At 46.6% G+C, this 27,499-nt stretch overlaps 2 protein-coding genes across 14 annotated transcripts in view; both read left to right on the top strand.

Annotated features, from left to right (window-relative positions):
- The window catches only part of Ttc39c (tetratricopeptide repeat domain 39C), a 119,339-nt gene extending 107,831 nt beyond the window's left edge, over nucleotides 1-11,508 (top strand). For 2 of the 5 annotated variants that reach the window (XR_015642459.1, XM_087593516.1), the window contains exons 9-14: nucleotides 2,374-2,483; nucleotides 3,708-3,831; nucleotides 7,005-7,102; nucleotides 9,311-9,415; nucleotides 10,434-10,472; nucleotides 11,136-11,508. Coding sequence is in view for 3 of the 5 variants with exons in the window: in XM_087593516.1 (XP_087449642.1) it covers nucleotides 2,374-2,483; nucleotides 3,708-3,831; nucleotides 7,005-7,102; nucleotides 9,311-9,415; nucleotides 10,434-10,472; nucleotides 11,136-11,225 (566 nt within the window). In the remaining 2 variants the exon portion in view is untranslated. 5 annotated transcript variants of the gene reach the window in all.
- Nucleotides 11,509-15,703: 4,195 nt separating this feature from the next.
- Cabyr (calcium binding tyrosine phosphorylation regulated) lies at nucleotides 15,704-27,350 on the top strand. Of its 9 annotated transcripts, none has more exons than XR_015642461.1 (6): nucleotides 15,704-15,758; nucleotides 17,742-17,916; nucleotides 18,005-18,058; nucleotides 23,093-24,198; nucleotides 26,193-26,795; nucleotides 27,264-27,350. XR_015642461.1 is itself a non-coding variant. In XM_087593517.1 (6 exons), exons 2-5 carry the CDS (start codon nucleotides 17,769-17,771, stop codon nucleotides 26,789-26,791), a joined length of 1,143 nt encoding a protein of 380 aa, XP_087449643.1. In that variant the 5' UTR covers nucleotides 15,704-15,758; nucleotides 17,742-17,768; the 3' UTR covers nucleotides 26,792-26,795; nucleotides 27,264-27,350.
- Nucleotides 27,351-27,499: the final 149 nt, after the last annotated feature.

Here is a 27,499-nt window from a genome sequence, read left to right on the forward strand (position 1 = left end):
TGGCTCAAACCCCATTTTTTCCAAGTCATAAGAGAGCTCAGAGCTCCCCTACACTGCACAGCACCACACCAGAGTCCATGGCGGGTGTGGCTTTTGCTTTGGAGAGCGCTTAGATGACATGGTTAGTGTTGGGCTGCCACCTGGTGGACAGAGCTGTTATCTCTCTGTGAGCCACAAAATGTCGGAGGTTCTGTGGACATTTATAGATTATAATCATAGTCTATAATTACAATTACAGATTATGGAGGAGCAGAACTGAAGAGACAGGAAGCTGTAGGCTCCTACCTTCGAGCGACCTGTGAAGGTCTTCAGGTTTGCTCTGCATAGGCAACCTCAGAAGTGGTTTTCTAACTTAAAACTCAAGAGAAACCCTTGTCTTAGTGCTGGGAACCAAACCCAGGGCCTCACTGAACCACATTCCCCTGAACCACATTCAGAACCGCTGAGTACCACAGACATCATCATAAACACCCCTGTGCACATTTGGCTTCAGTGGGACGTCATCCCCGTTTAGTTCCATTTCCTTGATTCATCTAAGACAGGGTCCAGGTCAGCCAGGCTGTGTGACCTTGGCATCTTAAAGATCCTGTGAAATCGCATCGGCAAGCAGTCGGTGCACACGCCTCCCTTGTGTCTGTGTGCTGCACTCTCTGTGGGTCTCTCACACCTCTGTGTGGTGCTTATTGTTTCTGAGATGCGGGGTGGCCTGCTGTTGTCTCACACTTAAACAAGTGCCAGCATCTTGAATAAAATAAGAGCAACTTACTGGTAGGTGTCGGCATGCCCAACACTTCAAGAAGTGGTCCCTGTGTATCGTCTGGAAGGACGGATATGGAAGCCAGTGGTCGGTAGGTGTTGCTGGTTCTGCAGTCAGCGGTGGCAACTGTTTCGTGGTGTCGTTTTTCTTGGGCATGTGAGATTGCTGTATGACCAAACGCTTACTCCCCAAATGTTTAGAAATGTCCAGCCACACCAGTTGTAGTTGTGCGAGAGTAGAGTCCTCATTTCTGTCTCTACAGGGGGCTGTTGGAGGGGCCGGGTATGAGCGCACAAGGAAAGGAGTGCTTGGTGAGGGAAGAGGCCTTGCGGGGTTGTGTTTGAGCTGCTGTAAAGGAAACTGAGCTGACCAAAGGGACAGGTGTCCAGCACCTAGCGTCTGGTCCCCTCTGGTGCTCTCTAGGGATGGAACCCACAGCACACACCCTACTGTTCTCTGCAGCTCTCACTGGACCGCAGTGCCACTTGGCTGCCACCATCGTGCATTCCAGAGCTTCCAGAAGGCCACCATTTCCCCGGCAAAAGTCTAAACACTAACATTACCTTCTCCGCCCTACTCTGCGTTCTCTTTCCAGTCAACTGCCCTGGGCCTCATATGTGCACAAAGCCTGGTCCACACTGGCCTGTCCCAGCGTCTTCTTCATTTTTCTTTCTTTCTTTTTTTTTTTTTTTTTTCCAGAGCTGGGGACCGAACCCAGGGCCTTGCGCTTGCTAGGCAAGCGCTCTACCACTGAGCTAAATCCCCAACCCCTTCTTCATTTTTCATACTGAGTAAAGCCCCATTCACTGCACGGCCCGTGCCTGCCATGTCTGGTTTACCCATTCATCTACCAGTGCGCTACGCGTGTGCGTGTGCGTGTGCGTGCGTGTGTGTGTGTAGTGAGAACACTGATGTACAGATGTCAACCTGAGCCCTTGCTTTTGGCTTCTCTGAGGAGATCTGAAAACAGGATTGCTGGATCTGATCCTCTTGGCGCAATGTTTCAGAAACATTAAAATTATGTAAGGATTGTGTTACCAGAAAAGCGTGTGACTTTGGGATGGTGTAACTGAGTCCTTGTGGAAGAACAGATGTGCTAAGTTCTGTCTGGGCCCTATTCTTAAGTACCAAGTCCCTCCTGTTTTCACACATGGGTGAGCTTTAGAAACCTCAAAGCTACGTGTCCAGCTGTGCCGCAGGAGGGACGGCTGCAAGGCTGCGCGGTCTAGGGACAGATGTTGAGTACTTTAGGTGTGGTTCACATGCATGGCCTCGCCATTCTCGTCAGCTTGTCTTGGCCACTGTCCTGTTGCTGTGAAGAGATACCATGATCATGGCAACTCTCATAAAAGAAAGAATTAAACTAAGGGGCACGCCTACAGCTTCAGAGGTTATCATGGTAGGAAGCATGGCGGCTGCAGGCAGGCATACGCTGAGAAGTAGCTGAGAGCCGTACATTCTTATCCATGGGCAGCAGGCAGGGCTGGGGCGGGGAAGAGGGAGAGAGGAGAGAGTGCATCACAGGGCAGGGTCAGCTGGATGGTGCCATCCTTTGGACATAACCTGTGGATGTCCTTTCCTGGAAACCATGGAAATGAAGTTCTGATGTCTTGCAGTTTGTCAAGGAGCCACTGGTGACGTGGATGGGGCACAGCTCATTTTTAAAGAAGTCCAGAAGCTATTCAAAAGGAAAAATAACCAGATTGAACAGTTCTCAGTGAAAAAGGTATGTATGTCAGAGCCTGGCAGCATGCCAGGACATATGATAGACAGGCGGAATTAGCACCTCCCCAGATAAGTGTCCTGTCCTGTTCAGTGTCTCTTCCTGTGGCCTTGCTTCTGCTCTGAGGAGAAAGGCTGCACAGAACTAAAGCATGGTTGTTTTTGTTGTTTAATGAGATATCCTGGACTCTGATCGATAATGAGCCCTCCTGGAAGGAGGAAGTGTATGTCTGAAGTGCAGATTACTTCAGAAGAAGTTGGTGGAAGCCCTGAGAGGCAGATGGCCCTGCTTCCCATGACGGTGACATCACATTTTGATGTAATAAAGACAAAACATGGTGTTTCAATTATCAGTAGAAATCTCAGAACTGTGGGGGAGTGTCCCCCTGTGGTTCCTATTTCTGATGCTAACATACTGTTGAGTGACCTCGTGACCTTGAGTGACCTCATGACCTCGAGTGATGGCCTCCTTTCTCAAAGCTTCACTTTTCCTTTACTTTTTGTTTTATAAATTTTCTTTTACTCCACTAGGTTTTTGAAGTTTAGTTAGCTTTTATTAGATAAATAATAAGATTTATTCCAACATAAAGTAGATGACAGAGGCTGCAGAAATAGCTCAGCTCTTAAGAGTACACACACTCCTAGTTCCCAGCACCCCTGTCAGCCTGGCACAGTGGTCTCTATCTCCAGCTTCAGAGGATACAGCACCACCTTCTGACTGCAACAGGAGCCTTCATTCAAGTCTACCCAGGCGGATGCCTGCACCTTCTCTCTCTCTCTCTCTCCCTCCCTCCGTCCCTCCCTCCGTCCCTCCCCCCTCCACACACACGTAAAATAAATGAATTACAAAGGTGGGAATGTGGCTCAATACTGGGACATTTTCCTAGCATGTGAAAAGTTCTGAGTTTGGTTCTCCTGTCAAAAAAAAATAGATGAATTCATAAATAGATGATAGTACAGAGTGCAGTGAGCCCCTAAGTAGATGAAGGTCCACAGGACATGACGGAGGTGTGTGCTCTGAGCCAGTCACCCAGTCTTGGCTGAATAATGGCTATGAGATACAACCATAAGTAGATTTAAAAACTACATACCATTTGTGATGTGGAGAGGCTTTGTAAGGGAGGGCCAATCACATTGACCTTGCTCTATGATGTGGATCCAAAGTGCAGCTTGTTACTTGGGTTTGCTTTTGAAGATCGGGGCCTAACACTCTGAGAATTCCTTGCAGGCTGAGCGATTTCGGAAGCAGACCCCAACCAGGGCACTGTGTGTGCTGGCATCCATTGAAGTTCTGTACTTGTGGAAAGCCCTTCCCAACTGTTCCCTCCCCAACCTGCAGAGAATGAGTCAAGGTAAGCATCTCTGTGCAGTCCAATGAACCATCGGGGCAGCTCCCCCCAGTCTGTCTCTTGACAGCTGCCTGGGAGAACACACGTCTGTCATGCTGTGGTAGATGATGCAACACCGGCAACAGGAGTAGGACGCACTGGTATAGACTTCAATGAGACCCTTCTCAAAAGACAAAAAGAGGAAAATGGCACCAGTCCTAGCAAGTCAGTGGGTGTGGGGTGGTGAGCACACACTCCCAGTGAAGGGAGGAGCATGTATGTAAGTGTGCTTTGCATACATGCATGTAAGTGTGCTTCGCATACATGAGTGTAAGTGTGATTCTCATACATGTGTGTGTGATTCTCATACATGCATGTAAGTGTGCTTCACATACATGCATGTAAGTGTGATTCGCATACATGTGTGTAAGTGTGATTCTCATACATGCATGTAAGTTTGATTCGCATACATGTGTGTAAGTGTGATTCTTATACATGCATGTAAGCGTGATTCGCATACATGCGTGTAAGTGTGATTTGCACACATGTGTGTAAGTGTGCTTCTCATACATGCATGTAAGTGTGCTTCGCATACATGCGTGTAAGTGTGCTTCTCATACATGCAAGTGTGATTTGCATACATGCATGTAAGTGTGATTCACATACATGCACGAGAGGGTCAGGGAGCAAAGTATCTGGCTCACTGAGCCAGGGCAATGTGCACAGCTTGGTGTCACAGTAGAATATTTGCAGGTCCTTATACTCCTCCTCAGGTCCCCCGTCAGTGCAGACAGTTCTGAGCTCTGTGTCCATATGTAGTTTGCCTGTCTTTGACCTGCACAGAAGTAGAATCATATGAGATGTACTTTGAGGTGTACTGTTTCCTTCATGAAGCAGTATGGCTGTGGCATTTGCCACACGGTAGCCTTTACTACTAGACCATTCATTTTCCTTGCTGAGTAGTATTCCATTGTGTGCACATCAGAACTGCTCTTTGCTTCTCTGCATTCCTGTTGATAGACATTTGAGATGTGTTTGAAGCTATCGTGACTAAAGCCTCTTATTCCTACAGTAAATATGTAGCCATGTAATTAAAGGCTACAGTTTTTGATTCATATAGTTGAAAATATATAGGCCTATAGGTTATCTTGGTAAAACCATTTTTATTACAGTAGGAAAATTCTCTGGGGAGAACAAAGTAGATGTTCATATTCCGTGGGTCTCTGTTAATAATTAACCAAAACATGGAAGCTTCTAAAGCCCTAGGAGTCGATGTGTGAGCAGCAGAGCGCTCAGAAGGCTGGCAGGCAGCCAGTGTTCTATAGTGATCTAGCAGGCTCACATCAGCAGTGACTTGCCCTCTGACCCTAGGAGCTAACCTCAATCCTGGCTCTGAGAAGCACATCGAACTGAGTATCCGCCATGCCTTTCTGGGAGTTTGCAGAGGCTTAAATCACACCTTTGCGAGTACAGCATCGAGAGGAAAGCATGGCATGAACCTATAACCCAACTCCTAAGATCAGAACTAAGGCCAGTCCTGGCTACATAGGGAGCCCCTGTAGGGATTTACAGTAGGCAAACTCCAGAAAAGATGGTCAGCTGCTCCAGAAAGTTCTTGAGATTTCATGCAGCCACACCCCATTATTTATTGAATCACAGATTTTTTTAGACAAGACTTTATTATAGGTGTTCTCTCTCTCTCTCTCTCTCTCTCTCTCTCTCTCTCTCTCTCTCTCTCTCTCTGTGTGTGTGTGTATGTGTGTGTATGTATGTATGTACGTGTTTGTGCATGTATGTGTGCACACATGTGTGTGCACATGTGTTTAGAGCCTGGGAGATGTCCTTGGCTGTTACACCTGAGAATTGCACCTGTCTTCACCCCAGGTGCTGGGGTTTCTAGCACCTACCACCATGCCATGTCTTTCCTTTTTAATGTGGGTTCTGGGGATCAAACAATGGGCCCTTGTCCTTTAACTAAATGACCTCTCTTCCAAAGTCAACTCTTATTTCTTTAAAACAACAAATATCTCCACTCTTAAAGGTCAAATTGCTGTTTTGAGTCTTCCTTGGTGCCTAGTACAGCACAGTATATAACCATAACCAAGTTTCTATTACATGGCTTCACAGTTGGTGTAATGCAAGTTTGTACATTAAACCTTGAAAAGGTTTGAGATTCACATCAGAATTGTTCACACCCCTGTATACACATGTGTGCATGCGCGCGCTCGCACACACACACACACACACACACACACACACACACACGCGCGCGTGCGCGCACACACAGGTCTGCACCCTCCTTTACACCCTCTGACCCCTCACACATCCTGTAACACTGTGAAGTATTTGTTAGCACAGATGAAGTGGCTTTTTCCAGTACAGCCACCAAAGCCTCGGTGTGTAGAGTGTGGGCTCTTGCTGCACTTCCTAGTGTGTGAGTGAGTCTGGTGGCTCAGGCTCACTCACAGCACCTCACAGAAGAGCTCCGTCACTGCCCTAAGCATTCCTCCCCACCTCCCTCTCCTCCTCCTCTCCTGAACTCTGCTAACTACGGATACTTTCCTGTCCGCACGACTGTGTCTTTTCCAGAACATCATGTAGTTGGAAAGATGCAGGCTGTGCCCTCTCAGATCAGCTTCCCTCTCCTAGTGAAAGTCGGAGCCTCAGGTTCTCTAAGGGTTGACAGTGTTTGCTGAGGAGTGCTTCAGAGAAAAGAGATGCTGTGGTGGCGCATACTCACTCCCCACAGTGCTGGGGATGTGGAAACACTGGCCAGTGCCAGACTCTAGAGGCCCTGTCTCAGAAAACAAGGAAAGTAGTGTCTGCAGAGTGACACTGAAGATTCATGTCTGGCCTCCACACACATGCACCTGCACACACGTGCACCTGCACACACGGGCACCTGCACACACGTGCACCTGCACACACGTGCACCTGCACACACGTGCACCTGCACACATGGGCACCTGCACACACGGGCACCTGCACACACGGGCACCTGCACATACGTGCTCACACAGAGAAAGGTTAGCATTTTGCCTTTCTTTGATTAAGGAGAGTCACTAGTAGATGGGCAAGGGACAGCGTCTAGATTTGGGGGGCAGAAGTATGAACCAAACAGAGAAACTGCAGCTGGCCTTGGTGACACTGGGTTCTAAGTAGGTGTCTTCCCTTCCTTCACGCTCCTTCTCTTCCAGCTTGCCATGAAGTGGATGATTCATCTGTTGTTGGATTGAAGCATTTGCTCCTTGGTGCCATACACAAATGTCTCGGAAACTCACAAGATGCTGTTCAGGTAAACATGTTGCCATGGCTACACGGTAGCCAAACTGTGGGTCCTGGCACCTGAGCTTGTGGAAGAGGAGGAGAGAGCAGCAGGAGAAGTTATCTCGCCGTGACAGGACTCTGCACCGTATACTGTGAATGGAGGGCCTGGTGGTTAATGCAATGTTCCTAGTGTAACTGTGGAGTCTTAGCGTGCTCCTTTCTGTGAGGACTGCTCTTTAGCCAGGGCAGGGTGACAGCTAGAGAGGAGGAAACAAGGCCTGCGAGCAGTGAGCCCTCACAAACAACATGGGGTGAGGGGACATTAGGGTAGCTTGTATTCACCAAGTTAATTTTCTTCTCTGTGACAGCTAATGGCTGCTGTGCAGGGCTGGAGGAAAGGCTGAAACGTGTCGCCTTAGTCTTTGGGGAGAGCATCTTCGAAGGGAGTGTTTTGTTTTATTTTTTGTCTAGCTCAGTTTCAGGCTGCGATGAGGTGAAGTATCATGGAAGAGAAGACAGGCAGAATTCCTTCACATAGCAGAAAATAAACTAGGAACAGGATGTTCTCTTCTGGGTATGCAGCCACCAACTTCTGTCACAGGATGTGCCCCCACAGATATGCCCCAACCACTGACTTCTGTCACAGGATGTCCCCTCACAGATATGCCCCAGCCACTGACTTCTGTCACAGGATGTCCCCCCACAGATATGCCCCAGCCACTGACTTCTGTCACAGGATGTCCCCCCACAGATATGACCCAGCCACTGACTTCTGTCACAGGATGTCCCCCCACAGATATGCCCCAACCACTGACTTCTGTCACAGGATGTCCCCCCACAGATATGCCCCAACCACTGACTTCTGTCACAGGATGTCCCCTCACAGATATGCCCCAGCCACTGACTTCTGTCACAGGTTGTTCCCCCACAGATATGACCCAGCCACTGACTTCTGTCACAGGATGTCCCCTCACAGATATGCCCCAACCACTGACTTCTGTGAGCAGTGTCACCTCCTGAAGTCCCACTGCACTGTGAGTTCAGCTGATGGATCCAGCCATGGAGCATCCTGGTCATCCAGTCCCTCCTCACTAGTGCCAAGCTGGGACCAGGTCTTCAGCAATGAGCCTTTGGGGCTGATTCTACCCAGATGGCCTGTACCTGGAAGAGCATTAGGTTTTCCCACTATAGTGAAAGGGAGGCTTTTTTTCTTTTTTCTTTTGGTTTCTTTGTTTTGTTTTGTTTGTTTGTTTGTTTGTTTGCTTTTGTTGTTTTTTAACTAAGGCTTTGTTCCTGTTGTTTTGGTTCTAGGCATTGAACTCAGGGCTTGATTCATGTCACATATGTTTTTACCACTGAGCTGTATACCTCCAGGCCAGCCAGTTTAAAAAACAAAAAACAAAAACCACCTACCAAACAAAGTTCTAAAAGAGGTGATATTACATTGCCTGCCCTTTGAAATCGTTTCATGAGTTTCATGTATAATATAGGAGACTTGGTCTTTAACTCATAGACTATGATATACTCTGTTGAATTTGAAATTAATCCTTGAATGTAAATCGTCTTAGTTATTGCATAACTCTAGGTAGCTATTGTAGATTGCATACATGGGTAGTGGGAAGATGGTGGTGAGAGGTGGACTTTGGCCTGTGAAATGTTTCACGTCTTAAGATGGGGATGTTTCTACCTCTCTAACAGACAGAGTTTCTGCAGGCCAGTAGACCTTGGCGTGTTGGCACGTTAGGTTGCCGGTGTGTTTGTGTTTTGGGGGACTCTTTCCCAGCAGCTGTGGAAGGCTTCAAAGCTGCAGGTGGGGATGCAGTGACAGGCAGGAGTTTACAGCGTGTAGGAACAGGGGTGCAACTGGGATAGTCACATTGACAGAATTACGTCGGTTTCAGACAGGCATTGGGTTTTCCCTTGGCCACAGGTCCTAGTTCACTTGTGTTTAGATGATGTGGCACAGAAATGAAGTTATCTATGGTGGGGGATCCTTGGGAACTGATGGGAGGAGGTGGAGGGGAGAGGGCCGGGCCTGGGGAATGTGTTCAGATACACCGTGTACTTGCATGGCTACGGTCTTATGAACCCAGCACAAAGGAGGATCTACAGGGAAGGAATACAGAGCAGTCGAGAAGAGATTTGATCTAAAAAAGGAGAAATCCTCCCAAGGGCTGTGGCGAGCTTTACTCCAAGAGGAGAGGAGCTCTTCCACGTAACATTCTGCGATTCTCAGTTCTTCCAGCGAGCTGCTAAAGACGAGTCGTGCCGTCAGAATAACTCATACGTCCAGCCATATGCCTGCTATGAGCTTGGCTGTCTCCTGCTAGACAGAGCAGAGGTAAGAGGTCCTGTGTGTGGTTGTCCAGCCATATGCCTGCTATGAGCTTGGCTGTCTCCTGCTAGACAGAGCAGAGGTAAGAGGTCCTCTGTGTGGCTGTCTTCAGCAGCCGCATTGTGCTCACAGCAGCACCAAGCACCCTTCACCTAAACAGAGTCCCTTGGTTCTTTTGCTTGCCTTGGTCTTATGGGTGAGTGCAGGATGCTGACACTGCTTCTCACAGAGGCAGTAGTGGCCACACTGGAATCTATTACAGCCGTGACTTTCCATGCAGAGCTTCCTTTGTGTGGGGAAAAGTCGCTGTCTTTTCGGAATACTGTGCTGGGGTGTAGTGTATGAAGACGAGAGCTGTCATGTGACCATGGGTCTTAGTGTGTGCCCCCAGTCCAGTTACCAGCACCAGACCGACTTCCTAATCTACACAGTGGGATAAAACAAACAGCTTGCTGATTTAATGAGAATTGTAGTGAGGATGTGGTGCTGGGGAGATGGCAGGTAGTGGACGACTTGCCTCCCACATGGGAGGACCCATGGAATCCTGAGAGTCATGTAAACACCAGGTATGGCAGCACATGTCCACAACTGCGGTGCCAAGAGAGGGGAGGCAGAACCCCGGGGCTCCCTGGAAAATCTGTCTGGCCTCCAAGTCAAAGGCCATGGAGAAAAACTGTCTCAAACAATGGGTGGACAGACACCTCAGGACATCCCAGGTTATCCTCTGACCTCTACACACTACAGAGAATCGCCTCAAATGCATGCACACACACGCATGCACGCACGCACACGTGAAGACATGAGTTAGCACAGTGGGCAGCAGAATGGTTTTAGTTATAGTCAGGATTCACTAGGGCCTGAAAACAGCTCAGATTCTCTAAGGAAGAGTTGTAACTACCACGCGTTTGGGTTGGGACTTCAGCTTGCATTCTTAATTGTAAGGGGATGATTAGTCCTCAGCTGTGTCCTCCACAAATGGACGTGCAGACATTGCTGGTAAGACAGTGCGTTCTTCTGTTCACAGACTGTAGCAAGAGGCAGAACGCTACTCCTTCAGGCAAAGGTAACTGCCCCCTCCCCGCCGCCTCCTCCTGGCTGCCCTCACCCCATTTACTGTACACCGGGGCTGACGTCGGGGGCTGACGTCGGGGACATTTGCGAGTGTGGTTCCATGTGTTAATAATTCCGGAGAGAGGTGGTGGCTTAGCCACCACAGTGAGTACATGGCTTTGAAATGGCATCTCCAGGATGTGCACCACAGGCATGCCTGGTGCCTTCAAAGGCCAGAAGAAGGTGTCAGATGCCTGGAACCTTAAGAATGGCTGTAAGGTGCTTTATGGGTGCTGGGAATCGAACCTAGGTCCTCTGGAAGAGAAAACAGTGTTTCTAACTGCTGAGCCCTCTCACCAGCCCCTCCTATGGTTTTAAAGAACTTTCCCAGAGTAGCTTGCTTTGAACTCAATTTAAGACTAGTATTTCAAGAATAACTTGAGGGAATTTTTCCAAAGAGAATTTGTAATCCTACCTTATTCTCTCAAGAGGTGGGATTACAGTTTTATACACCCTGCCTGAGTATTGGGGAGGAAGAATATCAACTGGATGTGAAGCCCTGTAGGAGGTAGGGAGTTATGCAGTGGGTGTAAAATGGTGTATGTGTGTGAGCCTATGGCACCCTGGGGACAGGCTGAGCCAACAGTTCACAGTCATCTTTATCTGGTCCTTTCAGGAGGATTTTTCTGGCTACGACTTTGAAAACAGACTGCACGTCCGTGTCCATGCTGCTCTGGCCTCTCTAAGGGAACTGGTCCCTCAGTGATAAACTCCGAGAGACCCCTGTCCCCTCCACCCAGAGTCAGCACTGTGAAGGCAGAGGAGAAAGCTCTCTAGACCATCAGCTTTTCTTCTGGAGATCACCTGTGCCAGGGATGTGTCCTGGTGTCACTGGCATACTGAAGATCCTCTTTTAGACGTGTAGTGCGGAGTAATAAAGATGACCAAATGATAACAAGAAGTGGCCTGGGAGGGGGTTAAGTGACCTTGTTCAAACACTTTAGTTTTGTGATTTATTATTTTTAAATAAAATCAAACTAACTATTCAACCCTGTGATCTTGTAGGAGCGCCTACATTAGGCATAGATCAGAGTGGGCTCAGTGAAGCTGTACCTGAGAAATTGGAAACAGTACCACACATAGCATGTCTCTTGTGTTTAGATAAAAATCAGAGTTTTCTAGTGTTTCACTTCATACTGGAAATACTCCTATGGCAATTGTGGAACAAACACTCTTGTCTGGGCATGTGGCCTGTGCCCGTGGTCTCAGCACACAGGAGGCAGAGGGCAGCAGGGTCTCTGAAGACGTTCTCATCCTCTTACGTGTGGTGAGTCTCAGGTACAGCAGTGGCAGCTGACGTGCTCTAGTTACTCATGTTTCGTGGGGTGATGACTAGAACGCAGACCTCAGGACCGTGAACTGAATACTGTTTTATATGAAACATGTAAATAACTAGAACACCATGCTTAACATATAAAGATCTAATGCTATGCAGCTCAAGTTTGTCCCCAGGAGCTGGGAGGTCAGGAAAGGGCTTGCCATGCAAGCGCAAGAGCCATGTTCCTGGTCTGGTGCCCATAAAAGAACAAAAAGTAGCCCAGCAGAAGTATCATCCTAGCGCCTGGGATGCAGAGGCAGGAGGAGCCCTTGAGCTCCCCTTCCCAAGTTCACTGGCAAGCTAAGTCTTAGTGAAACAGTGAGAGACCCTGCCTCAAAAGATAAGGTGGAGTGACTAAGGAAGACCGGACCCTGACCTCCAGTCTCTACACGCATACACACGTCACCCCTACGCACACATATACACACATCACTCCTACACACATCCTCCCCAGATTGTCTGTAAAGGTTCTCAAAAGGGAGGTTCTCAACACAGGAGCACAGAAGGTAAGTCCGCAAGCCCATGCCTGCCGCCAGTCCCGTCCAAAAACCAAAGTGGTAGTTGGTCAAATAGCTCTTTATTTTAGGAGTTCTGCTGTGAAAATTACCTGCTTCTCAGCCTTTAACACAGCAGTTCTCAACCTGTGGGTCACCACCCTTTGGGGTTGGGTCAATAAAAGACATCCTTCTTATCAGATACTTAACATTGCAATTCATAACAGCAGCAAAATTATGGCTAGGAAGTAGCAATGGAGTAATTTTTTGGTTGGGGGTCAGCATAACATGAACCGTTTGTTATCAAAGGGCTGCGGCACTAGGAAGGGTGAGAGCCACTGTGTAGTTCCATAAGTGTGGTTTGTACCTGAGACTTTTGGTGCCGACGGATCTGCAGGGTTGTATGTTGCCAGAATTTCACCACTCCCTCTCTCCTCAGGTCATGGACTATTGAAGAGAAATCACTGTTGTGGTTTAATCCTTCACTGCTGGGATTTACTGGTGATTCACTGCTGGGATTTACTGGTGGTTCATTGCTGGGATTTACTGGTGGTTGGCTGTACTTTGTGCTTAGTACTACATGGCTGTGGTTTTGAATAAACACCTTGGTCACTTTTAAGAACCTTGCCATGATTGGGCTGTCATCTTTAGGCTTCTACCTTTTAACCAAGCTTTCATTTAGAGTGTAATTTGTCTGCATAGCCTACTGTCTGAACCACGGGCGTGTGTGCTGTCAGCATGTTAATACTCAGGAAGTAAAGCAGGAGCTAGTCAGCTGGAATATTGTCTCACGTTATCTTCTTCTGTCACACTATCTTTAGTTTGATGTGAAAGGACGGTGTCCTACTTTGGTGTTTCGTATCCTTTAGTGGTGCAGTCCTTGCACAGGAGGCCTGGGCTCTGCAGCCCTACACGATTCAGTCTTGGACTGAGAAAGTTAAGGTGTCTTGGACTGAAGTTCCTCCTCCCTGCACTGTCTGCAACATTAACTGTCCCTTCCAAGTAGACCCCTGATGAAGTATTCTCACTGGCTTCCTGATGTGGATCATGTATAAAACACAGAAGATGACAACTGCGTTCTGTGGCTGAGTACATCTGAGAAGCTCGGGAGTTCTGAAAAACACTGGAACCTGGTAACTCGAGGAGAGAAGACTATCATCAATTTTAAACCTATGACTGCTACCACCATGTTCTCTTCTTGCTTCTGTCAGGATCACAGAACCTTCTGAGTCCTGAAGGTTTTACTTTAGTTATTCTTGTTTGAATTTTTAGTCTAAGCTATTACTCCATATTCAAAGGTTGCATAAAGTCTCTACTTTCAAATGCAGTATTTGTAGATTACTTTAAGGTTGCTCATATTTCTGCCACTGAGATTCCCAGTTTCAAACTGCTCTATGCTCTTGCTGTGGGCTCTTCCAGTGTGTAAATGTCAAATACATTCTGTATTGGGTTGTGCCTTTGATGAGAGAGATTTTATGTATGCCAAACACATTTGTATAATTTGGCAGACTTGAAGATGATGGCAAAGTAATATACTTTCTGGCTGTTTTTATCTTTATGAATTCAGTTAGGTATCTTTATTTTTTAATTTAAATTTATTTAGTCACTTTACCACCCAATATTGGTCCTTTCTCTTCTCCCATTACTCCCTTACGCAAGTCCTCACCCCACCATTCCACCTTCCCCTTCTCTTCTGAAATGGGGACGTCCCCTTGTGCATCCCCCCCCCCAGGGGGGCTTATTTTAACACATGGAAGGTAAGATTTCTGGGTAAAGAATTATAACTTTCAAATGCCACCAGAAAATAAAATATTGTTAGAGATTTATAAACCAATTCATTACTCAGTTTAGACTTTATTTTTGCCCACTAAAATTCAACAAAAAAGCCCGAGTTTTAATACAGGCGTGTGTACCCGTGTGTGAGCACGCACGAACAAACACACACACACGCACAACAATGTTGTATAAACCTTTGTAGTTGATTTCCTTCTTAAGCAAATCACAGTAGCAAACACTCAAAATATGGCCTTTTCTCTGTGAAGACATATTTGTGCTGTTGTGTCTTGAAGTCTTGCTTACTGGGTGGGAGTAAAACAGCTCTTGCCACAAAGACAGTAGGAAGGTTTATTTGGAACCAAATATGAGTGACTATGTCCAGATTACATATAATTGCATATGCCACCATAGAAGTAGTTACAGGAACTTTTATCGTTACAACACAGAACCCAGTTACAAATCGGTTGCTTTGGTGGGGATAGCAGGTAAGTATCCCACAAACTGGTGGAATCTACAGGAGGTTTCAGTGCTGATGGCGTGGTTAACATCTGTTGGAAAACTCCATGGCTGCTTTAATACGTTCCACATTTTCCCTGTCCTACACCCTAAAGGATGTTAAGTCACATAGAGGAGGGCAACAAAGAGCTAGTAAGGCGACTAAAGATAGCCTGAGAGTTTTGGCCTTTGATTTGCAGTACACTTCTCCAGTCAAGACTCTACTCCGTGAGCCGCAGAGACTGCAGCACAGCTTTCCGGAGAACTCCAGTCCAGAAAGGAAAACAAGTCTAGATCACTACAAGAAAATGTGGCAGAAGCTAGGGCTAGCAGGTGCAAAAAGACAAAAGGACAGTGGGGACAACAGGGTGAGAAGCTGGTTCAGAGCAGACGCAGTCCCCTTTGGACCTTGTGCAAGAGAATACCCAGGAGTACAGTGCATCCCGGTGATTCCAGCAAGTCCTGGATGGCTTGGGTATGAGATGGGGCTTGTTCCTAATTAAGGAGAAAAGCAGCTCCAGGATTGCTGCCCCTACAGGCAAGCTTTCTCAAGAGGAACAGCCCTAGGCTGTACCTAATTCCTTTTTGTAAAAAGACTCAAGAAGGTCAATAGGAGTTTGGGGCAGGGGGGAGGTCGGGAGGAGGTGTGTGCGTGGAGAGGGGCGGGCGCAGGCAGCGAGGTCAAGATTGCCAGCTATAAATGTAGTTTCTCTTCCTTACACACCAGGGTTTGTTTTGTTCCCTAAGGCAGGCCGTCTGGAATTCATCATATCCTTCTTCCTCAACTTCCTAAGGCTCGGTTTAGAGTCGAGCACCTCTGGGTCCTGTCTTCTGAGTCCATTCCCAAGAATGTTTGGCAGGCTCTGCCATTTGAGCTGCACCTACAACCACTGGTCAGGCTGCTGCCTTCGAAACGTCAGTCCCCTTTGAAGGAGGGGCGAAAGACAAAAAGCTCGGTTCTTGAGCTCTTCCCTCCCGGCCTTTGTCCTTTTCCGCTCTCTATTGGCTAGATCGGCTGAGGTCCCAGCAAGGGGGCGGGGCTCTGTGACGTACGCATGACGCGGCAGGGGTATAAATAGTCGGCGGGCTGCGCGCTCTCACACAGGAGCCGCCGGCAAGGGGGCAAAGAGGAAGCTCTATCCAAGCCGGAGAGAAGGTGGGCCTAGCCTGGCGGAACTGCGCTGGCTGAGCCCCGGAAGGCGGCGTCCCGAAGGCCGCTCGGAGGGGAAGACAGTGGTCGGGTGGGAATCTGGCGTCCTCTGCCTACCGTGCCTGGAAGGCGCCTTCAATGGCCCCGTAGTCCCCACTGGCGTCCGCGGGCAGAAAGTGGCTGCGTCCCACCCGAGCTGTCAGAGGGGCACATTCCAGAGGGTGTGCCTTTCTAAAAAGCTCGCTCATAGCAAACTAAGCAACAAAGCTATCACTTTTGAACCCCTCTGTCAGCTGGGTTGGTGCCATATGGATGCCACCAGCATTTCTCAAAGTTCTTAGGGACAGTCAGCATCCCTGGCTTTCAAGTGTTCCTAAACTGAAACCTGGTACTAGCACCATCCCTCTGCTGCTGCCCCGTTGGTAGCACTAATGAGCCAAGGAGAGGGCGCTATATATGTATGTGTATATATGTATGCATCTCACTGTCATTTAGCACGTGGGTGTGGTAAGCCTGCACTTCCCCCAAAAGAAGGCTTAATTCGGCAATGCACCAGATGAGTAAGGAATTAAACATCATAGTTTCAAAGGGTTTCCTTGGATCAATATTTTGGCCTAGCCTTTGGTAAGAAGGTGAAAGATGCTTTAAATAACCAACATTTTGCTGTGGCATATTGTGTTTTTATTAGACGCTGGCCCTTCATAGAGCTGCTATAACTAAACCATTCTGCTTAGCCCCGTGACACTTGCAAAGGTGTTAGGACCTGGTTCCTTGTCACAGTAGTCTGCTCTTCATAAGGAGCATTTGAAGGCTGTCAGTGTCTAGAACAGCCAACATTCCCTAAGGAACTGATATTTTTAATACTTCAAAGTCATTTAAGCACCTGTCTCCTATATGGTGGCTCCTTGGTAGCTCAGGACCCAATTTAATACCCATACTTAGTAAAGTGAAAGACTGCAGCACTGTGACTTTTCATTACTGAAGGGATTTTTTTTTCCTTTTTTACCCATTTGCAAGCCTTCATAATGCTTCAGAGTGAACACACACACAGGTTAGGGCTGATTCCTGTAAGAGTTATAGGTCTAGGGGTGTCCAGTCTGCAGCCTGTGTCCCAGGACAGCTATAAACACAACCCAACGTGTTTGTGGATAATATAACCAAATGTCGAAGGTGAGACATCCCTAGTGGATTATGTAATACGCAGAGAACCAGCACTGGCAAGTGGATCTCTGTGAGTTCTCAGCCAGCTAGTCTATAAAGAATTCAGGCCAACGGAGTCTAAAGAAAAAAGTGAGCAAGGTAGGAGAAAAGGGGGAAACTAGAGAAGACCAGTTAAGGGTAATTTGACTACTTATTATGGGTACGGAAGAGTACCACAGATTTTCTGGTAGAAATCGTTTTGCAGCAGTGTACATTAGTGCCGTATGGACATTATTTGGAAATATATGTGCTTAACTTATCTTTCTGGAAATGATAATTGGATTTTATATGCTTTATTTGGACATAAAACGTATTTAAAGCATTATGGTGATCCTGGCAAAGCTTTTCCTGCTATTTTAAAGTGCGTGTGTGTGCATGTGCTTGTATGTGAATGTGCATGCACGCACATGTGGAGGTTGTGGAAGCTCCAACTTCTGGAGTTCTCTCTGGCTACCTGTGGGATCCAGCCATTAAATTCAGGTTCTCAGGTCCGTGGGAGGCACTTGAGCCATGTCTGTGGCCCACCTACCCGCTTCTTAATGAATGCTAGATCGCTCATTGGTCCAGAGTGAGCACAGATCGCTCACTGGTCCAGAGTGAGCACGGATCGCTCACTGGTCCAGAGTGAGCACTTGGTAATGGGCTTCATTTTGGATGTTACCGGAGTGAATGCTTAAGAGATTAGAAGTAAAGCTAATAGTGTTGACAGGTTTGGTTTTAGAGACCCTAATTAAATAAGAAAACTCAATAAATCGAATTACAGTGTAAGACTTTGTTTCTCTTCATTAGAATTGAAATTATAGACATCCTGCCAAAATGATTTCTTCAAAGCCCAGACTTGTTGTACCCTATGGCCTCAAGACTCTGCTTGAGGGAGTTAGCAGAGCCATTCTCAAAACCAACCCAACCAACATCACCCAGTTTGCAGCCGTGTACTTTAAAGAACTCATTGTGTTTAGAGAAGGTCTGTATCGCTCTCCACTCTATGTCTGTTGCTCTGCAGCCATCTTACCTTGAAAACTCTTTTTGACCTCCTGCGCTTACTCCTTCAGGGAATTCGTCTCTGGATATAAAAGATCTGATTAAACAGTTTCACCAGATGAAAGGTAAGTGCCACGGAGACCCCCGCTTCAGCAGCGTCATCACACCCTTGGCAGTAGCTATTGCACTGCGTCCTTGGTCACCACAGCAGCGTGTTGTGTGAAATGACCGTGCGGTGCTTTGCATTTTAACCAGGTAGGTTTTCGTTGTTGTTGTAAACAGCAGCATTTCCAGCTTAGAAGATTTTAAATCTTAGAAAGGGGAGAGGGTGGGGAGAACCACGCTGTAAAATCTAAAATGATAATTACCACACATTGGCTCAGGGACTCAGATTTAAAGTGGATCAAATCCCTGGTTTGCAGATTAGAGGTTTCTACTAATAGGTCATGAAAACATTCTAAAGTGTTTTTGTGACCCCTCAAAGTCTGACGTACCAGCATCTAGGCATTTCTGATTCAGAATACACAAGATGTATAAACTCTTTAATGAAGCAGAGCTGGGGTTTTTAAAGACATTTCAAAGAAAAAAATCGTTGTTCAAAAGAAACTGAGACACAGCCACATCACTGTCTTGCGAGCCCAGTCTACAAGAGTTTGTATGTGTTCAGCCATACTCCGTGCTATGAGTCTGTTTGAGTAGATGGCTTCGTGAGACAGTAGCTTCCTCCATACCTTAGGCAGTGGGACATAGAAGCAAACATATGCTTGGAGAAGCTGGTTTTCATTTATTGTAAAGTCTAAACCGAACTTGGCAGAGTAGCAACAAAAAGCTGAGCTGTATGAAAAGGCAGAATTGATACAATTGAAACGTTTAAAGGGGAGGATGTGACGGTAAAGAATGCATCTGAAAGAATGGTGAGGAAAAGCTTCTCATAGAATTTTGTGAAGAGGTAAACTGGCTGTGGCCACCGTGTGAGGCAGCTGAGTAGTCTTACCGCACTGGCTGACCAACAGTCTGGATGAGCAGGGGAAGAAAGGGAACGATGAGCCACATTTAAACTGTCATTTCAAAAGAGGTTTCTTTTTGAAGATGTGTGTCTGGGTGTTTTCTTGCACATATGTACTGATACACTTACATACAAACTCCACCTTCTGCCCAAGCCAGAAAAAGGTGCTGGTCCTGGGAACTGGACTTATGGGAAGTTGTGATCCACCATGCAGATGCTGGGAACTGAACCCACATCTTCTTCTAGAGCAATGAGGTCTCTTAGTCACAGAGCCATTTCTTCAGCACTTCATGATTTGAACCTTAGGCTTATTTAAATTGTAATTAAGCACACAGACATGTTTGTGCTGTGTGCATGTGCATGCTATAGTGTTTGCTATGATACACAAGTGTAGGTTAGAGGACAACTTTGAGGAGTCAGCTTTCTTTGTTCATGTGGGTCCTGGCTACTGGACTCAGGTTGCCATCAGGCTTGGTGATACTGTTACCTCAATTGTCCAAAACACATCATCAAAGATAATAGCAATTAGAAAAATTAGGGAGTTGGATCTAAGAAAATGCGTATGTCGTGATGGGTTGGCTCTGTTGTAAAAGACATGCAAAACAGGAAATAAAGATTAATATAGGAAACATGGAGATTTTGGAGGGGCAGGGAATGAGGTCTCTATAATTCTGGGTTATTGTACTGTCTAGTCTAGCTGCAACTGCAAATACTCAGTGTCATTATTAGCTACCTGTGATAAACAGTGGGGACTCGTCATATACGCCTAACCACATATTCATACCCAGTGAGAACATTACTCATTTTCTATCCATAATCCCAGTTCTTCAGTCAAGGTTGCTGTGTTTTTGTCTTCTAAAAGAAGAGCTGGATTTAAAAGTACTGAGTGTGAATGCTTATCCTGTGTGGTTTACCCCGTTTCGTATGGCAAGACAGTTTCTATGGTAGGAGGCAACTGCGTGGTAGCAGCCTGAGAGTAGCGTACTTACTGAAGACTTGACCCAGGAGCCATTTGAGCAGGTGGACTTTGGTCTATGCAGGTTAATGTTTCTCCATCTCAAAATTTTAAATGTAGATTAAGAGTTAAAAAAATCGCAGGCCAGCCATACTTTCGATGGAATTAAAGAGGAGGAGATGTGGTTGTTGATCTCTTCGAGTAGCTGCAGATATCAAGGAGGTAGGCATGGCATGCAGACAGTCCTGGTAGCAAGCTCACAGAAACAGACTGCCCTTTAGGGAGTAAGATAGCAATGGTCACTCCTGTTACTAGGGAGACTGTGAACAGTTATAATATGAAACTAGGGCCAGGACATGGCTGTCTGATGTGACCTTGGCTCTCTTGTCTTCCTCAAACGGCTTCTTATTAGACAGACTGTATCCCTCTATCTTGGTCCTCCTATAGACACCACCAGGCTCTGACATAGTAGAATATTTCCTCTCCTGAATGGTAGCTCCCCATCTTCTGACTGGTTAATTCTCTGCTAGTCTTATGACAGGCGTGAGTAAATCTGGCCATGTGGTGGTTCAGTTTTCTACACACAAAAAATATCACTTTAAGAGCTGACATCCGCCTTTCATGGAATAGAACTTGCCTCATGTGAACCCCTAGTTTCAGTGGAGTGTGGCACCCATACTAACCCTACATACACACCCTACATACACTGCTGGTCGATCCCAGCCATAGAGGCTGTCTCCAGTCTTCACATCACTTGTAAGATATGAAAATGACCCGTTTGTGCAAGATGAAGTCAAGCCTTGATTTGTTCTTTCAGTCTCCTCAGCGTGTACAAGAGCTAGCTGCCATTCCCGCAGATCAGATGTGAGCACGTGTTTCATGAGTGATGAGTCGGTGAAGAGGTTTTCTTTGTTCCCAGGTTACTCCCAATGGTTGACTGATCTGCCTCGCTGGCAGTGCCACTGCTTGGTCCTAGTCTGTGCCGAATGAATGCATGGAGGCAGAAGCATTCTTTGTCTGTGTCATTTGCCTGTTGAAACGTCTTGTGGGATTATCCCTAGAAAGAAAACTTTCTGATAGGCATTGGAAACCTGCAATAGTTAATCATCTTGCCAATGACTTCCCAATTCCATGCACTCTTGGAAGAAGGAAAGAACAGGACATGAGAGCCAAGGGCCAGCGCTCTCATTCCCTGGAACTTAGTGTCTTTAGAATGACCATGGCTCCATTGCGGCCCTACGAGCACTGTCTGGCGTTAGGACAATCCTCTTCTTGGTGTGGTCTACCTCATCTCCATCTTTTCTTTGAGGCCTGCAGAAAAGTACTTGTCAGTCATTAAAGACTCAACACAAGAGTAACAACCAAGTCAGGCTTATTCATACTCAAGTCAGGCTTATTCAAACCTTCTTAGTATTTCTGAACTCTAAAGATTTTTTTAAAATTTATTATCATTTAAAATTGTTAAGTGTGTGCACATGCGTGTGTGTGTGTGTGTGTGTATTGTGTGTATGTGTGTGTATGTGTGTGTATGTGTGTGTGTTGTGTGTATGTGTGTGTGTATTTTGTGTGTGTGTGTGTGTGTGTGTGTGTGTGTGTGTGTGTATTCAGATGCCCAAAGGTATCTGTAGCTAGAGTTATAGGCAGTTTTGTGTCTGTGCACTGGGAACAGAACTTGGGTCCTCTGAAGAGGAAGCAGTCAGTGCTCTTAACTGCCGAGCCATATCTCCAGCCCTGAGATATCTCAATATCTTTATTCACATGATTATTAGGTTCTTATGCTTTTATACCTACAATAATTTTGCTTAAATTATCTCCCAGTGAATGCAAGTTTTGTGCACTGTCAACTCTGTCTTACTTGTAAGAGCAACACTCTGTCAAAAGTATTGGTGGACAAAATGTTAGATTCATACAGCTCAGGGGTAGAAACATTTCCTTAGCATTCCCAGATCTGAGATTAAATCCCTACCATGAGAGCGAGAAGATCAGGACAGGCGATCCCTCAAGAGATAATTAGAAAGGTGGGGTTAATGTTAAGAGCCATTTCTCAGTACATTTGGTGTGGCCATCTATGTCCAGAATCAGACAACTACTGCGGAAGAGGCACTGAAGGACACCTTCCTCTAGAAAGCAGCATGAACCTCTGAAAGCATTTCTGGTTTTGAAAGTAGGGTCTTAAGGCCCTATTGCTATAGCTGATTTGAATTCATGGCAGTCCTCCTGCCTCAGCCTCCCAAGTAGTAGGTTTCCTAGGCCTATGCTACCAACACGGTCTCCAAAACCTTTGCCCTGAAGTCAATACTTGTCAAAACTCACCTTCCCTGCAGACTATACTTCCCGAAAAGCCTAAGCAGGCATGAAAGCCCTGAATGAGGTGCAGCCAAGGCAATCAGGGAGGTGTGTGCACTGACCCTCAAAACAGGGTTTCCAGAACAGTCTGCAAGTCATCAGCTGCCTTGGGTTTTGTTCAGGCTCGAGCGTTGAGTGGCTACCCATTGGACCTAGGACTTTCTTTTTTCTTTTTATCTGGGTCAGTATGGTCCGCAAATGATGTCTTCTACCAGCCAGTTCACTGTTAAACTTTGCATACTGCTTTTCTTAAATGGAGGAATGTTTCTGTGCAGCTAAGATATCAGCTGAAAATTTGGAATAGTTTACTCCCCATGTTAATTTAGCTCATCCTTGGCTCACCTTGTGGTTTTGTGTGGGCATGTGCATGTAGAAACTGACAGTGGTCACACGCCACTTTATCTATTGAGGCAGGGTCTCTCGCTGAATCCAGAGCTTGCCAACTCCCACAAGCTAGTTCTCAGGGTCTTCCAGCTTCTCCAGTGCTGGGTGTCAGGTGACGTTCAGGTCGTCCTGCGAAGCTCTCACGTAGCCAGGTCCTCAAGCTTGCACAGTAAGAGCGCTATCTCCTGGGCTGTCTCCTCAGTGGCTTTGTTTTTGTTTTCTGGTGGAACTTCTGAACCACAGTTTTGCCATTATATGTTGGTCATTCATTTCTAATGAAATGAACATTCTAGGTGGATGAATATAAGCTGTTACAGGTTCATTAGCTATGCTAATTCTATGCTGATTCACACAGGTTGCACATAGATCCATGTATACTGGTATTTGAATGTTCTGCCTACCACACTGCTTTATTTAAAATATTTTAAGGAGTCCTTGCTGAGTGATTCACCTGTCTGTCACTTTTAGTAGAGAGATGGGCAGAAGGAGTGACGGTGGAGAAGAAAGAAGGTACCAAGGAACCCATAAAAACAACTACAATTTTCTGCGAACCTACGCGGATGGAAAAATCCACAGACACAGAGGAGGACAATGTGGCCGGACCACTGTTTAGCAACAAAACCACTCAGTTTCCATCAGTTCATGCAGAACTACAGCCTGAGGAGACATGTGAAGGAGCTTGGGGTCCTTCCGACAAACCAACTACTCCTAAGATGGCCACCCCGCCCTCCTCACCACCTCCCGCGCCTGTCTCTGCAGAGTACGCCTACGTCCCGGCTGACCCAGCTCAGTTTGCTGCTCAGATGTTAGGTAATGTTCCGCCTACTTATTCTGAAGTTTTAATGGTGGACGTGGCAACAAGTACGCCTGCTGTTTCCCAGGACGTACTGAGTGCAGAGTTTGCTGAAGAAGTCGTGGTGTCTGCTCCTCTGGTGTGTTCTGGAGAGAAGGTACAAGTGCAGGTTGTGAGCCAAACGTCCGCGCAGGTAGTTGTGGGTCCTAATTCTAAGGCTGAACCACCAAAGGCTTCCTCAGCCCCCTTGCAGGGTGAACAAGAACCTCCTGCTTATGATGGAGCTCCTGACACTCAGGTCACATCAGCCTCTCGTATATCATCCATTTTTAACGATGTGCCTGTCAATGAAGGAGTTGTCTATGTTGAGCAGATACCGGGATACCTAGTTATCCCTTTTCCTGATCAAGTTGCTTGTCCTAAAGAAATTGAGCAGTCACCACCACGTAGTCCCAAACCTGTAGAACCCAAGACTAAAATATCTGTAGAGTCTCTGAAAATTGTACAGGTGGAGAATTCCCAACACAAGCCCTCAGTACACATGGAGGCAGGAGCTACAGTTCTGCTCTCTAACACTGCTTTAGAGGGTCAGCCCGAGGATGCAGAGGGCTTTCTCAAAGTAGCCTCTGAAACGGAGATCGTTATCATAAACCCTGATGATCCTGGCCAGGAGTAGTCAGGGGGGAACCCTGCACGCCATTCATCTGGTGACCCCTTCCCTCCTGCGCCAGAAATCCAACCAGATGGGGAAGCTGCGCCCGAACAGGTTTGACGGAGCCAGGTAAGAAAATTAGAAGCTTGCACTCGCGTACTGTTTCAGGTGACGTCTGCACCTCGTGTCCGTCCACCCAGCTCTGCTCCTGCCAGCTGACCAAAGTCCATGCTCAGGGTCTTAAATGCCAAACCTACCTAAAGGCTTTGTTCTACTTAAAATTTTACTATTATGGAAATCACATAGCGTTGTCAAAACTCGATTCATTGTGCACATTGTAAACATGGGAATCTATTAGACTTTTAATGCCTGTTTACAAAATGGTTATGGGATGTCACTGTGAGGCTGTTCGTGGAGGAAAAGTTGACACTGAACACTGCGTTTACTTGGGCTGTGGCATTTAAACATGAAAGAAATGGTGGTGTGGCTGACTGCTTTCGCACTGAGTCAGGAGAACTGTGCAATCAGGCTTGGCTGCTGGCTCGAATGCTGCTTCCTACTTTGGACCTTCCTGCAGCTGAGGGAGCAGCGCTGTAGTTGGATGGAGAGAGGACGGATCAGACACAGAGCTTCTGTGTCACAGGAAAGCAGCGGAAATAATGGCCGCCCCCGTGAAAACGACCGTGGCTGCAGTTCACACACTTGCTCCTTTATTCATTTACCTCAGACTCACTGAAGACGAGCTGTTTCTTTGGCTGCTTAACCTCCAGCTGATTTTCCTCTTGACACAGGAGTTATAATTACCTTCTCCATCTAATTATGGCATTTGGCCTGCCTACCCCTCTGCCTAGCTGGACGCTGCAGTGGCCCTACCTTCTCTCCTTGGTGTCTGAAGGGACATGCATCAAAGAAGCCGCCCATTCCTGTTGTAGAAGCTCTCCACTCTGACTCAAACTAGAATAAATGACGAATACTACCAAAGCAGGTGCTTAGCAATCAAATTCTGACTGGCAGTGTGACAGACTCAGTGCAGCTGGAATGGCAGGGGCCGCACAGAGCCCTGTGGCTGGCATCATGGGGCTGAGCCGCACTTCCGGCCAACTCACTGTTTTCAGGCACTTAGCTGTTACTGGGGGACAGCTCTCCTTAATACTGTGGACAAGTTACCAAGAAAGCTCAGATTGGCAGCCTAGACTCTCCTATTTGGAGAGACTGGCGATTTGGATTGTAGTTTTAGTAAGCTCAATTGACAGTCTCATTTAATCTGTGCATAGTAAAATTTTCTGTGAAGAGAGGGAAGGCTGCACCAGAAAAGGCCTAGAATTCAAAACACGAACCGGGCATATGTGAGTCCCTGTCTTTGGCAAGCCACTCTCAGCACTACAGATGCCCTTGCTATGAGGTAATGGTTGGCCTTTCTAGCCTTCTGTATGAAAATGTCCACCAGCTTTTTGCTGTCTTCTGAGGTATATGGTGGTGTCTAGCTCTGGCTAAAAGGAGTGCTCTCTGGGATTCTGACTCCTAGATGAGGTAACAGTTTGGAGATGGGAGATGATGGTGCCTGTCGAAAGATGGAATCTAATGTCTAGGTTGGGAGAGAAATGCTGTGCTGATGTACTAACATGAGTTTTTAAAGGCTTCACGTGGTTGATTATTTTTTGGTAAAGTAGGAAGTTTTGTTGACTTTCTTCTGAGTGCCACACGGAAGCCACATCTAATGTCTAAGATTCTGGTTAGCATGGTGGTAATCCTAGCTCTTGGAAGACTGAGACAGGAAGACTGCCAAGAGTTCAAGGCCAGCCTGGGCTCACAGTGATACTGTGTCTCAAGGAACCAAAACAGTATTAAGAGTCTGGAAACAGCAACCTAGAGCACAGTTGCTTCTTTAGCAGCAACTCAACCGTCCCTGCCACTGCTGTCAACCCCTTTCCAACTGTTCTGAGCCGTCGGCTCCTTCACATTACCAGGCACAATTTCCACGTCCTCTCTATAACATGCTTTATGGCACATACTACTACAACTGCTTATTCATATGCTTAAAAAAAAGATTTAAAAAGACATGACTGTGCATAGTGCCTGATACAGAGACCAAACCGTTAATGCCTGCAATTTTTTTTTTATAGCACTAGCAACAAGCGAAGCAGGACAACCACCACCATATTCTAATATGTGGACACTTTATTGTCTAACTGATATGAATCAACAAAGTCGCCCATCACCGCCACCTGCACCTGGGCCTTTTCCCCAAGCAACCCTGTATTTACCTAATCCTAAGGAGCCACAGTTTCTGCAGAACCCACCGAAAGTCACTTCTCCAACTTATGTGATGATGGATGACAGCAAGAAGACCAATGCCCCACCTTTTATATTAGTAGGCTCAAATGTTCAGGAAGCGCAGGACTGGAGCCCTCTTCCTGGACATGCTGTTGTGTCCCAGTCAGATGCCTTGAAGAGATACGCGGCAGTGCAAGTGCCCATTGCCGTTCCTGCAGACCAGACATTCCAGAGGCCTGCCCCAAACCCCCAGAATGCTAGTCCTCCTACAAGTGGACAAGATGGCCCCAGACCGCAAAGCCCAGTCTTTCTTTCTGTTGCTTTCCCAGTAGAAGATGTAGCTAAAAAGAGTTCAGGATCTGGTGACAAACGTACTCCCTTTGGAAGTTACGGTATTGCTGGCGAAATTACTGTGACTACTGCCCATGTCCGCAGAGCAGAACCTTAAAAGAGTAGGTAACCCTTCCTACTGTGACATGTGGGCTGTGACACACTTGAGCCTTCAGCACTTAGAGCCTGGGTATTCATACGCTTGAGAAAACATGGGGACACTGACATGTATGTGCTTGGACAGACACCTTTGAGTACATGGTAGATTCTAAAAGAATAAAAGAGGATAATTTTAAAGAAATAGGGAGCAACCGAGATGAGATACGACAGCTCATTTTTTACTCCCATCAGTGTAGACAGTGGGGTGAGTAAAGCGTGAGCCTCAGCGAAAAGATAAGCACTTTGCAGCCATTGTGATCCTGGGGGGCTAAGAGGGAGGCAGTATTTCAATGACATGGCCATGATCTTAATCACAACAACCTTGTGTTGTCAAGAGGTGGCCTCAGTAGGAAATGCTAGAATATTTTTGATTAGTAACACCAAGCATGTAGACCAGATATTTAAACAGTTCAATGTCTCTTCATTAACAGATGCTGAAAATGATGCTGTTTGATTCAGCATTCAAGGTGGAGTTTGTCACCGTGTGAACTGTATCAATAAACTTCCTGCAAGCATAAGACTTTGCTGCTGTTTTAGTAACTTCACACGTATGCATTGTCCAGCTCAAATAACAAGGACCACTTCACGCTATGTATAATCTCTCTCTCTCTCTCTCTCTCTCTCTCTCTGAATACCTTCGATTAAGGAAAATGTTAGGTTACAATAT

The sequence above is a fragment of the Rattus norvegicus genome, chromosome 18, assembly GCF_021556685.1.
Source record: "Rattus norvegicus strain SHRSP/BbbUtx chromosome 18, alternate assembly SHRSP_T2T, whole genome shotgun sequence".
NCBI classification, from domain to species: Eukaryota; Metazoa; Chordata; class Mammalia; order Rodentia; family Muridae; genus Rattus; species Rattus norvegicus.

Bases quoted from the DNA above. Each gene is read 5' to 3' on its own strand.
- Cabyr (XM_087593517.1), top strand. From the start codon at position 17,769: ATGATTTCTTCAAAGCCCAGACTTGTTGTACCCTATGGCCTCAAGACT. The intron at 18,059-23,092 runs GTAAGTGCCACG...TGTCACTTTTAG, and splicing joins ACAGTTTCACCAGATGAAAG to TAGAGAGATGGGCAGAAGGA. The intron at 23,435-26,192 runs GTAATGTTCCGC...TTTTTTTTATAG, and splicing joins GTTTGCTGCTCAGATGTTAG to CACTAGCAACAAGCGAAGCA.